At 39.0% G+C, this 16629-nt stretch overlaps 1 protein-coding gene across 2 annotated transcripts in view; it reads right to left on the bottom strand.

Annotated features, from left to right (window-relative positions):
• Prex2 (phosphatidylinositol-3,4,5-trisphosphate dependent Rac exchange factor 2) overlaps positions 1-16629 on the bottom strand; it is a 318249-nt gene that overhangs the window by 66265 nt on the left and 235355 nt on the right. For both annotated transcript variants that reach the window (XM_045143485.1, XM_045143486.1), the window contains one exon: positions 4896-5010. In XM_045143485.1, the coding sequence (XP_044999420.1) occupies positions 4896-5010 (115 nt within the window). The remainder of the gene's footprint in view (positions 1-4895; positions 5011-16629) is intronic.

The following is a 16629-nucleotide window of genomic DNA, read 5'->3' as shown; positions in this document are numbered from 1 at the left end:
ATGTAAAATCTCTACCATGATTCTATTTATAGAAAATATACCTGAGTTTTTACATGCCTTTTTTTTTTTAAGGGAAATGCACCATTATTTACCCACAAAGACATATCTTGAGAAAGTATTTGATTTGAATAAGTTTCTTATTGTCTTCTTGCAATAATAATGGATTTTTACATTTGGATATCCAAGATAATCAATGACCAAAATTTAGTGAAGCTGTCATTTCATGTAAATAATAAATTAACTCAGTAGCTAATACAAAATTTCTTTTTGATTTTTACCTTTGCATTTATACTGAAAATAACATTTGAAAATAATAGCACAGTTCTTGAAAGGGAAATGACTTCTTAGATGTAGGGAAGAATATTCACATTTACATTTTATCTCCTTAGTCACCACATAATGGTGCTTTTGCCAATAAAGAGAATGCACTAAAATGAAACATTCAGTAATGACAAATTACCTTTAAGTAGAGCAGGAAAAAATGAGGCTGATGGAAAAGATGGTTCATGGCCAGAGAGAATAAAAAGAAGAGAATAAATGGAGAATGGCAAAGGAGAAGAAACCAGGAGATAACATCATCCCTACTCAAACTCCTAAATTTGTCAGAATTTCAGAGTCAAACCCCATTTTGTGTTCTAAGAATGCTACCTAAATTGGTCCAGGAGTTTGATGATATTCTAGAAACAGCTTAGAAATATTTCTGCCGGCTCATCTTTGTTCCTAGAGCAAACAAGTAAACCTGGTGTCTACAGGAAAGCAGGGTTAGGGCCATGGAGCCAGTGGCATTCTCTATTGGTATTTCCAAAGAAAGCTGAAGGAGAATGGTAAGATTAGCTCTCTGGTCTCAGTTTCCTCACCACTGTCCTGTGGCACTGCAGCTGCCACTGGTACTAGTGGTTTGGGAAGCATTCTTTGAGAGCTTCTGATCTGGAATGTGGCCTTCAACTCCAGCCATGCATTAGACTCTCTGGGACAGCTCCAAAAATGTCTAGTGCAGTGGTTTGCTTGAGTTCCAAAATAAAAGAATACAAAGAAGACTACTACAGAGGATCATAGACATGGCTTTATCAATATTTGGCGATGGAGGAGGCAGGTGTTAATGAAGAATGAGGAGTCAGCCGGGCATGGAGGCACACACCTTTAATCCCAGCACTCAGGAGCAGAGGTAGGAGGATCATCATGAGTTTGAGGCCACCCTGCCTCAAGAAAACAAACAAAAACAAACAGACAAACAAAAAAGAATGAGGAGTCATGAAGAAGGCCAATATGGAGTATAATTAGGAATAAGAACACACCAATACAGGGAAGAAAAACCGTGTGGAGGTAGGTTAACAAGAACTTCAGTGCCATGTAAAGGAATGAAAATCCCTTTTTGAGGCAAGACATCATAAAATTCCTTTGATCGGGTGAGTGGCATTGTCTGGAAGCAAATATTCTGAGCAGAAAAATACAGTGCCTATGCTTGGGGATAAAGATTGACTAGTGGGTGTCAGCAATGGTCTGTTATCTCAAAACGAGGTTAGGGAATGATGTGCAGGACTGTGTGTTCACTATAAATGGTTTAATTTCATATTTTACTCAAAGATAACCTAGGAATTTATTTCATCAGTTATAAAGGCAAACTTTACTGTAACCGCAGCCAATGGAAAGATTTTCTCAAGGCAGAATTTAAAGTTCCTAAGCTAACATTTCTTTGTCAGGTGACATACTTTTTAAGAATTTAAGATTAAATTTCTTCTTTCCAAGGAGAGAATTCAGTGCTTTATATACTTTGAAAAACAGTCACCTAGAGAAAAAAGTAAAGTTGGTGCAGACAATGAGACTTCATTCTGAGTCATAAAGATCTCAAGCTACATTTCAAGAGGGAGAGAAAAAGAATAATCCAAAGTTCACAGGGACACAGAGCTTCTGAAAAAGTATAAAATGACAGACAAAGCAGAGGACACAGAATTGTTTTATACAGCATGTGAAGTAGAGGTAAAGAGACAAGATTTCTACCTATTGCTTTGGACCACCAGAACCAAGGCTTACCTTTCAGCTTTTTTTTAAAAAAAATTTTTTTGTTGTTGTTTATTTATTTGAGAGCGACAGAGAGAGAAAGAGTGAGAGAGAGAGAGAACGGGCACGCCAGGGCTGCCAGCCACTGCAAACGAACTCCAGATGCGTGCGCCCCCTTGTGCATCTGGCTAACGTGGGACCTGGGGAACCGAGCCTCGAACCAGGGTCCTTAGGCTTCACAGGCAAGCGCTTAACCGCTAAGCCATCTCTCCAGCCCCCTTTCAGCTTTTTAGAAATTAATGTTATCTATACAATACAGTCACAAGGTGGAAAAAAATCAAAAAAAAAATGCCACATGGGCTGGAGAGATGGCTTAGTGGTTAAGCGCTTGCCTGTGAAGCCTAAGGACCCCGGTTCGAGGCTCGGTTCCCCAGGTCCCACGTTAGCCAGATGCACAAGGGGGCACATGCATCTGGAGTTCGTTTGCAGAGGATGGAAGCCCAGGCGCGCCCATTCTCTCTCTCTCCCTCTATCTGTCTTTCTCTCTGTGTCTGTCTCTCTCAAATAAATAAATAAATAATTTTAAAAAATGCCACAATAGCAATTTTGAATTACAAAGACTTAAAGTAGAATATTTTTTTTCTTTGAGAATCTGTTTTTCTTTATCACAAGGTAGGGAGACCCAAGGAGATAAATCACTCCTCGCATTTCAGCCAAGGCCCAGATGAAACCACAGAGGAAGTGGGGAGACCAGCAAGAGTGCTGCTTCCAAGGTGAGCCAGAAAATCAGCACCCAGGTGAAAGACACAGATGCTGAGGACACTCAACCCATACCAAAGCAGAAATCCAGAGGCTCTTAAGATTTCATCACCGAAGTAGACTTAAAACACACCCACCAAGGCTTAGGGAATTTGGCAGAAGAGGGGGGCATAAAGAATGTTAAGAGTCACAGGTTAAAACATTATGACCACTGTTATTGCCTCCTCTCAATAACTTATTTCTGCTCCCAGAATGCATAACACACAACCCCATGGGAATTAAAAGCAACCCCACTGAGGAGGGCCTCTTGCAGAATGTGGGCAGGGAGGAGGGAAAAGGTGGTACTAACACATGATGTATGCATACAAAGCATGTTCTTAATAAAAATAAATAAATAGGGCTGGAGAGATGGCTTATTGTTTAAGGCAAAGCCAAAGGACCTGGTTCAATTCCCCAGGACCCATGTAAGCCAGATGCACAAGGTGGCTCATGTATCTGCAGTTTCTTTACAGCAGCTGGAGGCATAGACACTCTCTCCCTTTTTCTCTCTCTCAAATAAATAAAAAAAAATTAATACATAAGTAATAAATGACAAGCAAAATAAAACACACAGAGAAACCAAAATATATCTTCTGCCATATACTCTAGTTTTAAATTTGCATGTGGAGAGAAAGAGAGAGAGAGAGAGAGAGAGAGAGAGAGAGAGAGAGAGAGAAAGGGAGAGAGAAAGCAGAAAGGTCATGGAAAGTAAAAGAGTTTAAGGTACAGATAGAGGAAAAATGAGACAGTAATGGAATACATGTGACATAAAAGCAGGAAGGACTGTTTAGAAGAAGGGAGAAGAAAGAGGCGGCAGGGAGGATAGGGACATGGGTGAAGGAGGGGATGCATAAGAAGAACGTATAGTGGCGCGCACACACGAAAAAGCTATAATTATACGCATTACTTTGCATGCTAGCTTTAAAAACGATTGGGAAAATAGCTGTCTGTAAAGTGTATGTCTTGCAAGCCTAAGGACCTGTGTTTGATTTCCAGAACCCATGGAGTAAACAAATAAACTGGAAAGAATGGCATGTACAGACAGACAGGCTCTGGTCTACTTGGCAAGCTCCAGGACAATGATAGATTCCGTCTCAAAAAAAAAAAAAAAAAAAAAAAAGTGGATGCTTATCTTCAAATACCACCTCACATTGTCCTCTGACAATGTGAACATGACATGCACATGAACATGACTACACACACCACACACACACACACACACACACACACACACACTAAAAAATATAAATAAAACAAGACAAAGTATATAAAATAAATAAAAGGCTTAATTTGTCAAGTAGTCTTTTTTTAAAACATCTGTCCATAAGCTAATTTATGAGAGGAGGATACATATGCTAAAAATTGTTCAAAATGAATGCTTCTAAATTACAGTTCATTTCCTTTCCATTAACTGTAGTTAATTTTCCCTGTCATTAATCATTGCACCAGTTGCACTATTTTTAGAGGGAAATAACATTAAAATGTAAGCACTAAAGTATCTATTTGAATGAGTATATTTTTTCTCATGGCAAGCACAGGGCTCCCACATTTCCTGTGGAACATACTGCTTCCTGTGTGGGGTCTCAGCAGTTTCATGGTACATGCAGGAACCTACTGTCCCTGCAATTCAATGCCCTTCCTGTGGACTCCATGTAAAATAAACCAATACCATTGTATCCTGGAAATAGTGACTGTGTCATCTATTTGTCTTCTTCAGAAATGAACAATCTTACAACAAACACTTCAACACACATTTTTATAATGATTTTTCATTTGAAAAAGCATAGCCATTAGGCTGTTTGAAACATTAAACACTGTAGATGATTATTTCATATGCAAAGAAATACCATCATTAATAATCTAACCTGATGAAAATGTCACAAGTCTTATTTGTGTATGGCACACACCTTTAACCACACAGCACTTTAGGGAGACAGAGGTGGGAGGATCACTGTGTGTTCAATGCTACCCTGAGACTACAAAGTGAATTCCAAGACAGCCTGGGCTACAGTGAGACCCTACCTCAAAAAGAGAGAGAGAGAGAGAGAGAGAGATTGTTAAGAAACAAACTAAGGAAACAAAAGTGGACGGTCACATACCTGAGCCTCTGGTTGTACTGTTTGACCTTTTCTAGTGAGGCTGCATTTATCTGGGCTTGAAATTCTTCCACTGAAACATTGTCTCTATAGTAATATCCTTCCATGCTCTCCAATGCTGCAAACACAAGTTAATTAATATGCTTTACATGCAATATTAGAACTTATTTTCTGCAGTTTAATACCACTGATTACAAATACATATGATAAACAACATCAATTATGAACATATAGACAACAGAAGATCCCCAAAATGTAAACAAACAAACAAAATCTCTTCTTGTGCTCTCAAAATATGTAACAGACATTTGGTGATTTTTTTTTTGTTGTTAAGTAGGCAAAAGAAATTTCTAGTTTAAACTGTCCTCTATTTTTAAAACATTTTGGATGCATTGTAGAAGACTAAAATATGCCACCCCAAAATATGCCTTTTTGGCATGAGGATTATTTTGAGCTGATTATTTTGAGAAACTGCAGACATACGAGCTTGGAAAACAAAGTACATGCTAAGTGTTTTCTAAGGGAAGTTTATATCCAAAAAGGAAATTTGCATTTATTTATTGGGGGGGGGTTGGAAATCTCAATTTGTATGGGTGTATCCCTTTCTGTTCCATGAGGAGAAAGAGGACAAAATCATAGGAGCCTCTGATGCACAGAGAAGGCACTGGCTGAATTCATCACAAGTCATCCTAGCTTACCTGGTGCTCTTCTTAATCACCTCCCCAGACCTTCCATCGTAGTTTCAATAGAAATTGATACAATAGCCCTCCTCTCATTTTTGAGAACACTTTCCAACACCTACAGTAACTGCCTGAAACCAGCGATAGTACTGAAGTGTGTGTTATCCACACACACACAGGAGAGGGAGGGAGGGGGAGAGAGAGAGAGAGAGAGAGAAAGAGAGAGAGGGAGGGAGAGAGAGAGAAAGTAATGCCTTCTCCATCTTCACTTAGTACTTGCTAGGCACCATGGCTGTAGTTTTAGCTTTCAGTATTCCAGTAGAAGCAACATGATTTTCTGTTTCTTTACCATTTCACAGGTAGATATGGTCTCACTATACATCTTATTAAGTCAAGAACATTCATCTTTTCATGGGAAAGAGGGATTTTATGCACCTCCTTTTTATACCTCAGTTGCCAGCATCACTAGTTTTGTACTTTGAGGCCAAAAGAAGGGCTACTTGCACATGATCACTGAAGGTTGTGATGGATAATGACATAATATATCCAGGTGACTAGTGGCCAGGTGAACTACACAAGTACGGATATGGTACTCAGAATGGTATGCAATTTAAACCTGAATTTCTTATTTCCAGAAGTTTCCATTTAATCTTTTTAGGCTGTGGTTGTTTGCAGGTATCTGAAAACATAAAAAAAGCAATACCAAGGATAAGGGCAGACTACTGTATTTTAAGCCTAAGCTCAAGGCTCCACATTGTGCTCCTCTGCTCTACTTCGTCTCTTGTACTTTTTTCCTCCTGACTCATTCTCTTCTAGTTACTGTATATTCCAGGAGCAACAGAACCAATCAATAAATATCTGTATGACAAAGAACCCAAACTATCTCCAAGTAACGGAGAGCTTTGAAGGACAGATGGCCACATGATAAGTTCACCTCCCCCCTCAGTGGGGGGAGTCAGTTATCCATGCTGGTGAGTAATCACCACATGGAAACCAGAATGTTTCCCTTAATTAAGTGACAGCAGTGATAGCATCTCTGGAACTCCTTAGAGTACCAGAGCAGAGATAATGATTAATTAGACCTCTGTCCACGATTACCTATGCATCCTCCAACCATTTCCTTTCTCTCCCTCTCCTACAAGATTTCAAAGTTCCTGTCAGCACATGAAACACAGACTTGGGGGTCATGGTCTCCTGCATTTGTATGTTCCAACATGGTCACATTAATGGAAGCTCCTGTATCTGCCCTTAACCACTGCTTGTGTCTTTGATGATGAATTAAGGCAGGTGAATAACATCAGACCATTGGCACCCTTGGAGGTGGGGCTTTTATTCTAAAACTCACATACATGTGAACTTCACATGGCTTTTGCTTCTGTTTGTTTTTATTTTCTTGCTAACCTATTTTTGTTGCTGTGAACTATTCCAATGAACAATTATAAAGAGTAGAGAGAGAATTCTTTTCTTTCCTTATGACATTGTGAAATTAAATGCGAATATCATTTATGTAATATATACACAGAAAACATTTGTATACTACATGATTATATATATGTACATTTATATATATGTATATATATATAATTCATGCATATTAACAATATGTACAGAAGAGGCAGAACTGTGCACTGACATGCATCACAATAAAAAGAGCCTGGTCCTAGAAAGCCAAGCGCCACATGTTCTCTCTCATATGTGGATCCTAGCTACAGATGACTGGGCTTCTGCGAGAGAAGAAAAATACTTATTAGCAGAGGCCAGTAAGTTAAAAAGGAGATATAAAGGGAAGAGAAAGGAAGGGAGGAGGGTACTTAATAGGTTGATATTGTATATATGTAAGTACAATGATTGTAATGGGGAGGTAATATGATGGAGAATGGAATTTCAAATGGGAAAGTGTGGGGTGGGAGGGAGGGAATTACCATGGGATATTTTTTTATAATCATGGAAAATGTTAATAAAAATTTAAAAATAAAAAATAAAAAAAAGAAATTTAACCCTGAAAAAAAAAAAAGAGCCTGGGGTAGTGGTGCAGAGGCAGGACAGAAAGACAGGGAAAATTAAGGGGACAGGAGAAGGGAAAGGAGACTCTTGCCAGCTGAGAATCAAGACTTATAGAACAATTAGCCAATTTTGCTGTCAAGGTTGGCTACACAGAGACAATATTCTTTTTATACAGAGTTATTCCAAATAAGAATGTTAAAATAGCAATGAGCCATGCTTTAAGCCTAAGTGTAAATGTCCTTTGAGTCTGACCTTGCTCCTTCCCAGCTGTAAGCCTGCAATTTTCTGAACATCTTTCATGTAGAAACATAAACACTATTTACAGTAAAAGACATGGCTTCACCACCCCCCCCCCCAAGGGTAGAAATTTTGTGACCCATGGTTTTACCTTATCAGAGTGTAACCCTACTCAAGGCATCTCAGGAACTACCCTAAGATCTCATTTAACCAAGGTGGGTATTTCTTTGGAGGTCCTTTGAGATGTAACTTCAGAAACCAGAAGAATCCTACACATGACTATTTCTAAGACACCCCTGTGCAACTCTCTGGAGGAATCTACACCCAAAGTTCATCACTTTCTATTATTGCCCATACTTAAATAAAAATCTCTCTTTAATTGACTCCAACTCTGCTTCATACCAACTCATCTTCAATTCTTTTCTGCAGTATAGTCAAGAATCCCAGCTCCACCAGAGGAGAGGTCTCTGCCAAAGAACTTCTTTGTCTACTATAGGTAGCAGAGTAAGACTGTGTTCCCTGCCCATGCTCCATTGGCACTGACACATTTGCCAGAGACCATGAAGTGACAATTTCTGAAGTGGTGTAGGTAAGTTTGCTTGACTGCCACTAAGGTCCTCCACTCGATTCTTCTGGCTCCCACGTATTTTATCTTGGTTTCTTTGCTACTGTTTTCTGGCCAAAGCCTTGAATGGTGTTTAATGGCTGACTTCCTTTTTCCTCAATACCCTATTGCTAGGTTGCTTTCACAACCTCAACTTTTATGTCTTGTAAGACTCTGATTTTCTGTTTGCCTTTTTGAATCCTCACCAGGTATTGTTTTAAAGAAAGGGCCTCCAAAACTTTATAAAATAGGCCAAAATAGGCAAATTTCCGTAGAGATGGCGCTTCCAGAGCAGGCAGATCTGGCTAGGAAGGCAGGGCTTTAAGAGAGAGATCTTAGGATGATCTTACATCACAACCCTGCCACTCCTATCCCAGCTGGCCCCACCTATCTCAGTTTGCCCTGCCTCCTTCAGTTGCAGGATTCAGAGTTTGCCTGTCTCACCTAATCATCTCTCTCTGGCACACCCAGCTCAGGTGTGGGTGGAGTCCTCCTCTGAGCCCAGGCTGATTGGCTGGGACACCTGGTGTAGGTGTGTCCAGGTGTGGTGGCTCAAATTCTAAAGCTATCTTCTCTGACCCAAGAGAGATGCCTTCTCTGTGCTCTCTCTTCAGCGCTCACACTCTCAGCACATTTTTTTTTTTTTTTTTTTTTTTTTTTGGTTTTTTGAGGTAGGGTCTCACTCTGGCCCAGGCTGACCTGGAATTCACTATGTAGTCTCAGGGTGGCCTCAAACTCACGGCGATCCTCCTACCTCTGCCTCCCGAGTGCTGGGATTAAAGGCGTGCGCCACCACGCCCGGCTCAGCACACTTTTATCTATTCGCATAGTGTTAAGATTTTCCCCTCCCACCCCAGCATGGCGGCCAGGGTGGGAAGGGACATATTTATGGCTTTTAATCTTTTTTCAGGAGTTCCTAACAGTTGGAAAGGCTTGTGATGTCTAGTCCCGTTTGAGAACCCACTGTTTTCAAAATTCACAAGGCAGCCTAGCAATGACAAATTCAGGTTGCTAGGAGTAGTACTGGTTATTTTCTTCTCCCCACCCCCTCTTTTACATACACAGAAAATAGTTTACCTTCAGTCTTTTAACAAGTGGAGGAGTTGAATGCAAAATATGACGTTACAGAAAAAAAAAAATTCTATCTGTAAATAAAGGGGTAAATCTCTGTTATTTACCTCTTAAAATGGGAAAAGATGTTGCTTTAAGTCTGCATAGGAAGCTTAGTATTTTGACCTCTTTTGCTTTTACTTCTCATCTACTTGGTCCTTATCATTAATCATGTTAGACTTTATGTCTTCAAGATATACAATGTTTACAACTTTTATTGAGTCCTACCTTTAGAAGCACACATTTTAGATTAAAGATTTTAATGCAGTGGAAGAAAGAATCAGTTCAACAGTCCAGCTTAAAACTGACAAAAAATCATCTAAATAAAAGCTACAAAATCATTGTTTTTTAAAAAAAAAATTCTATGATCTTGGGCTGGAGAGATGGCTCAGCAGTTAAGATGCTCACCTGCAAAGCTTAACCACTTGGGTTTGATTCCCCAATACCCATGAAAAGCCAGAGGTATAAAATGGCACATGAATCTGGAGTTCATTTGCAGAGGCTAGAAGCCCTGGCCTGCCCATTCTCTCTCTCCTTGGAAATAAATACACATTTTTGAAAGTCTATATTTATGTATGATAATATGTAATGTATACATATTGTCCTCATGTGTACTTGTGTTTATATATTGTTTTTAAAGTACTAAATTAGTTTTATAATGAGTAAATATTTACATAGATTTAAAATGTTAAACTAGTTCTTAATATATGTGGAGTTTAAAGGCAAAAAGTCCTAGTTCGGGCTGCCCTCACAGGCTAGGCTCTGACATCAGTCCCAGTTCGTTAAAGAAACAAGTAATGGTGAGGGACAGAAGAAGAGATTTTATCAGTGTGCACATATTGGTGGGGAGGTGGGCACATAAAGGCATCCAATGTCCTCAAGCCCATTTTTGGGATAGTGACATGAACTTTAGATTTCAATGTAGGAGAAATTGGAACAAAGAACAAGATGTACATATATTTGCATAGGGTATGGTCTACTTGAAGCTGTCTGAGTTCTGATTCTGAAAGGTGGTCCACAGATGCCTAAGGTACTTCAACGTACAAGCTACTTCTCTGGAGATGATTGTTGGTGGTCTTGACTGTAGCCTCACGTACATGGCTGAATGATCTCATCTGCTATTGGACCTGATAGATACTGCTATTCTTAGAAGCCAAGATTTGGGGCAAGGACTTATCTCTGTGCCTTCAGGTTTAATGAAGGATGAAATAATTCAGGTAATTACTCTTAGATGATTAACATGCTCACATGCAGAGGTAAGCAGGGAACCCAAAGGAAAGGTTCTGAAGGCAGACATGTCAGACTTATACACTGCTTTGAACCATGGTGCAGGTCCTAATAAAAAGCTTCTAAGGATAATAAAACTTAATCTAGAACAGGTTGGTTAATTTTAATTTGCTGGTAAGAAAAAATAAAAATGTTTTTAGGATTACTAACATGTTTTGCCTATGTTTCAGACATAACTTCATGAGTTTTATCTTTATAAAAAATATTTATTTATTTATTTATATTTGTAAGCACAGATAGATAGAAAGAAAGAAAAGGAAAGAAAGAAAGAAAACTGGTTTTACCAGGCCCTCTTGCCATTGCAAGCATACTCCTAGTGCATGCTCTACTTTCTGCTTCTGGCTTTACATGGGTACTGGGGAACTGAACCCAAGCCAGAAGGCTTTGCAAAGAATGCCTTTAACAGCTAAGCTATCTCATAGCCCAGCTTCAAGGGTTTTCAATGAGAAATTACTTTAGGTAATTTTTTTTCCTAAAATTTATAAAGAAAAATGACAGAAAGGACCCATCAAAAAATATATAAATTTATAGATACTTAACATTATTTTTGGTAAAGAATATTCAAAAGGAAATGCTTCTAGATTTACAAAAATAGGATTAAATATTTGAATAGTAAAATACAGTTTTATCCTAAAAGTAAAGGAATGTTCCAAAATGAAAGAGAAAGAAGTGGAACACAAAACCAGAAGGCTTAACCATGAAGGTCAAATTCATAAAAATGGTTTATAAAAGATAAAACTTTTAGAAAGATAGCATGTGTGTGATTAAATTTACTATAATTAAAGGCGATTTCAAATATTCCTAAGGTTACATTGTGCTTGGCATTATTTCACCAATCTGCTTCCAGACATTATGAAGAAGATTAAAAGAAAAAAAAAAAAAACTAAGCAAATAGTATGACCCCCAGCTACCTCAAGTCAACTTTCAAATTTGACTTTTAGGGTTTTCAACAACAGCAATTAAAAAAAAAAAAAAAAGACAGTCCAAAGCAACCCAGAAGTGATTAGAAACACAGGAACAAGCCCAATTCACTAGCCCTTAGCCCTGGGAAATAATACATTTCCTGAGGCAGGTAAGAGTATGTTCTTTCTGAAAAACCTGAGACTGAAAAGAGTTCTAAAGGAGTCCCAGCTGTGAGAAACAGGATTACTGTACGAAAGACTGTCTACAACAGGGCTCTGAGAAACCAGAGCTATGCCCTGCCCTCTGTACATAGAGGGGAACACTGGAAGCAAGAGTACCCCACTACACAAAGGAAGGATGGGTCTATAGCCCAGGTAGCTGCCCTTGAAGACTGGAGCTGCCTCAGTGAAGGCCCACTCAAGAAACTATAAATAATAACCACTGAGGAAGTTTGAGTAACTCTTGGCATGGTAAGCAAAATTTTTCTTCCCTTTTGGGTTCAGAGACATTCTTCTCTGCCTTAATTGATGACAAGGATCCTTTTCTAAATAGACTTGTGCGATATCCTATACTAATGGGCAACCCCAAACCAAAAGATTCAGTGAGCATTTAATACCAGACTAGGGGACCTGATTTTCTCCCAGGTTTTGTTAGTCTTTCCTTAATGTCCTAAGTCTTTGTTTGGAAGAGACATTTTTACCTTGCCCAGGAGGAATCTTTCCAGTTCACCCCACCCCCATTCCGAGCAAATGTTTTCTTTTAGAGGAATACAAAGTAAAACAATAATGAAGAAATAACTTAAAACATTATTTTCTTTAGAAACACAAATAAATCCTCAAGCCTGGGATGGAATAATGCCAAGGAGTATAATTAATATGTGCCAACTGTTGTCATCTCTCTAAAGGAACTCGTCATTATTCTCACGTGTTATATCATCCTATAAAGCCAGAAGCAAGCCAAAGACATCAACATCCATTCTAGATTTAAAACCTAATAGATAATACTGAACAGTCCAAGAACTAGAAGCAATTGATAAAACAATAATCCAATACTTCCAAGTCCCTAAACTATTTTAACTCAGATTTCAAGTTAAACTGTTGGTTTATTGATATTGACTTGAATGCTTTCTTTTGTATCTCAATACATCATTAATTACAATATCTTGTGTTCTTGAATAGATTCATTCCCATAATATACAGATTCACTATATATGAGAATAGTGGTATCATGAGGATTGAGATAGCCCTCAACTCTGGTAGCAAAAGAATCAAGGTCCTATTTGAAAAAAAAAAAAAAAAGGTAGCTTTCTACTGAATATAGATGATCTTCCTGTGGCTTTATGAAATTGGACTCTGGTAACAACATTATGAAAATCTAAATACTAAGAATTTCAGGATACTGAATATCCTTACAGAAGACTTAAATCTCCCCAAACAAGGTGAAAATTTAAAGACACATTTTAAAGCCTAGGATAACAGGCTTTGGACCCTTCCTAAGTGGCATTCTTCAGGGAAGGAACACCAAAACCTAAAAGACAGTGTCTGTTTAGGCATGGGTGGATTCTCTTAAATTGGGTACTAAATGTTGGCCTTATAGCTTAGCCACTTTATGAGGCTACCCTAAAATTTTCTATAATGGACAGGTGAACATCACAAGATTTTCCCAAAGCTGAAGGAGTTATTATTAGCCTCAGCCTTGGGAACTCTTTAGAAAAACCCTTTGCCTTATATGTAGTAGAAAAACAAGGTATGGCATTAGAAGTCCTTATACAAAATCCAGGACCTAGAGTTTACTTTTCTAAACAGCCGCCCCTCCTAGCATGTGGGTAGCCAGTATGTTTACGAGCTGTAATAGCAATACCAATTCTATTAGATGATAAAGATAAATTAATTTGGGGACACCCTGTAGAGTTCCTAAGTCCTCACCAAGTTCACAGCATTCTTCCTATCAAAGGGTACAAATGGTTAAGCAGAAAACTGTCTAAACACTGAAATTGTTTTTACTGGAATCATCAGAATATGCTCAACAAAACAACTTCACTCCTATTTTCTTACATTCATGAATTATCCCACTCCCAAATGGAACTCATATGAAATGCCCATTCCAGTATGTCTGACTTAAAATATAAATTCTTCAGAACCCCTGATGTAGAATGGTTTAGATGGGAGCGGCCAGCAATGAAGGGAAACCAAAAGTCAGGTTATGTGATAGTTTCTAAGAGACAACAGAGACTAAGAGACCAAGCCTCTTCAACATCTCAGCTCAGAAAGACAAACTTATGCCTTAACCACAGCTTCACAATTTAGAAAAGATTGAATGTGGTCTTGAAATTTTCTCTCTCCTACAGGGTATCTGGTGACACATATAGGTAGTTGTGATGGCCTTAAGTGACACCAGAAAAACAATTCTGTATTATACAGGGAAATAAACAGGGAGATATACATGTGTGGTGGTTTGATTCAGGTGTCCCCTGTAAACTTAGGTGTTCTGAATGTCATGTCCCCAGGTGATGGAGATTTGGGAATTAATACCTCCTGGAGGCAGTGTATTGTTAGGAGCCTCTGCTCATGCCATTGTTTGCCCCTGACATCATGGAGCTTCCCCTCAAGTCTATAGGCCAAAACAAACCCTTTTATCCTCACAAGCTGCTCTTGGTAGGGTGTTTTCTGCCAGCAATATGAACAATGCAATAGGATCTGCTGTTGTACACCCAATGTTGGTGAGGTGATGACCAACCTCTGCTCATTTTCCCCTGACATTATGGAGCTTCCCCTCAAGTCTGTAAGCTAAAATAAACCCTTTTCCCTCCACAAGCTACTCTTGGTCATGTGTTTTCTGCCAGCAATGTGAAACTGACGGCAACAGTAAAATCGGTACCAGAGGAGTGGGATTGTTGATGCTAGAAGCCTGCCTGTGTGACTTTGGCCTTTTGGAACTACAGGAGGAAGAGATGCCTTGCAGTTCTGTAAGTACAGCTTGATGGATTATTCTGGTCATGGTTGAAAGACATGAATGAATGCAGTAAGAACTACTGACTGAGGTTTGGCTTATGAGGGTGAGAAAGAGCTTTGCTTGGACTGGGCTAGAAGCAGTTTGTGTGAGAGGCTTACTCCTATCCCCATTATCCTGATAACTTGTGCAGGGTTGCAGTGTGTAAAAATGGACTGGTGTAAGCAGAGGGATAGGGCACAGAAAGAAATCACTGGGCCAAAATTTCTGCTTGTTCAGCTGCAATTGTATGAGAGATTATAACCATTGAGATTGGGCCAGCTGATCTGCATTGGGACAACAAGAAGAATACAGAGTCTTTTGAAGGGGCCTGAATGCTCAAGGAGTGTCCTGTTCTTCAAAGTCTGTTTTATTCCCCCCTAGATTAACAAATTGGTAGTGTACCTGGCACTATGGAGTATTACAAATGCAAGAAAGAGAGGGTCATTGAATTTGCAACACAGTCTTGTATTTTGGAAATGGCCATAGACAATGTGAAGCAGGCTTGTTGGATTACCTGCTTGGAGACCTGATGGAGCTATGAGGATGAATCATGGGTTGCAGTGGAGACCCAATGGAGATGCCATGACTATGGAATGCCTGCCAAGGAAAGCTGCCAGTACTGGATGAAGTTTCCTGGGACTGTGAGTAGCTGAGCTGCAGGGGTGGAATTGGAACTCCAGAGATTTGTTGCTGAATTATTAGACTTGGACTCTCGTCACTAGTTAGAGTTGATGACATGGAGCTAAATAGTTTGATGATTTCCCTGGTCATTTTAAATCTTCCTTGCTTGAATTACTTTTTTGCTATACCCAATGCTATCTTTTGCAATATGAATATTTATTCTGTTTTTTTTTTTTAAAAAGGTTTTTTGTTTTGTTTTGCTTTGTTTCATGGCTCAGTTAAAAGACAATGGGACTATTTGAACAAACTATGGGGACTTTTAAAGTTGCATAAATGTACTGCATTTTACATCATGCATGGTTATTAGTTCATGGGGTCCAGGAGTGGAATGTAATGGTTTGATTCAGGTTTTCCCCATAAACTTAGGTATTCTGAATGCCATGTACCCAGCTGATGGCAATTTGGGAATTAAACCCTCCTGGAGGTGGTGTATTGTTTGGAGCAGGTTTATTGGTGTTATAGCCAGCTTCCTTTTGCCAGTGTTTTGTACATTCTCCTGATGTTATTCACCCTCTGTTCATGCCATCATTTCCCCCTGCTTTCATGGAGCATCCCTTCAAGTTCAAGTCTGTAAGCTAAAATAAACCCTTTTCCCACAAGCTGCTCTTGGTTGGATGTTTTAAGCCAGCACTGCAAATGTGACTGTAACAGTAAAGTGCAGTTATATGTAAGAGTAGGTAGCACTCCAGGGGTAACAGACTGAAATTTAAGCCCATTTTAACCAGAATTAAAAGAGTAATGGGCTTCCCTATGAGGAAATAAACTGATGGAAAGTGGCTGATGGGCTCAGGGGAATGTATGATTTTGTTGCTTCAAGCTAATTACGGTAAAATTATTAAAGGATTTTATGTCACCTGGGAAGAGAAGCTCTAATTACTCTAACCACTAATGCCTTTTGGAAGAAATCAGAGAATTCATGTGGGCCTGTCCTCTGACTTCATAATAAGCCACCACCCTTACAAAACTCCATTCAGAGGAGAGGGAAGTTCCAAGGAAAAGATTGACAGATTTTACACAGACGCCTCTTTGTCAGGGATACAAAAACATTCTGATATTTGCTGCAATATTCTCAAGATAGATGGATGCCTGACCCATTAATATATAAAGAAAAAAATTTAAATGGCAGGATCTTATTCTCTAGAATAAAACTTTCACTTCCTAAGTCTCAAAGGCCTCCAGAGCATCATGAAGATGAGAGTCCCTATATCTATAAATCATTAGCAGACTAATGTGTGTGTCG

Source organism: Jaculus jaculus, chromosome 2 (genome assembly GCF_020740685.1).
Source record: "Jaculus jaculus isolate mJacJac1 chromosome 2, mJacJac1.mat.Y.cur, whole genome shotgun sequence".
Taxonomy (NCBI): domain Eukaryota; kingdom Metazoa; phylum Chordata; class Mammalia; order Rodentia; family Dipodidae; genus Jaculus; species Jaculus jaculus.
This window is presented reverse-complemented; position numbering and strand designations above follow the sequence as displayed.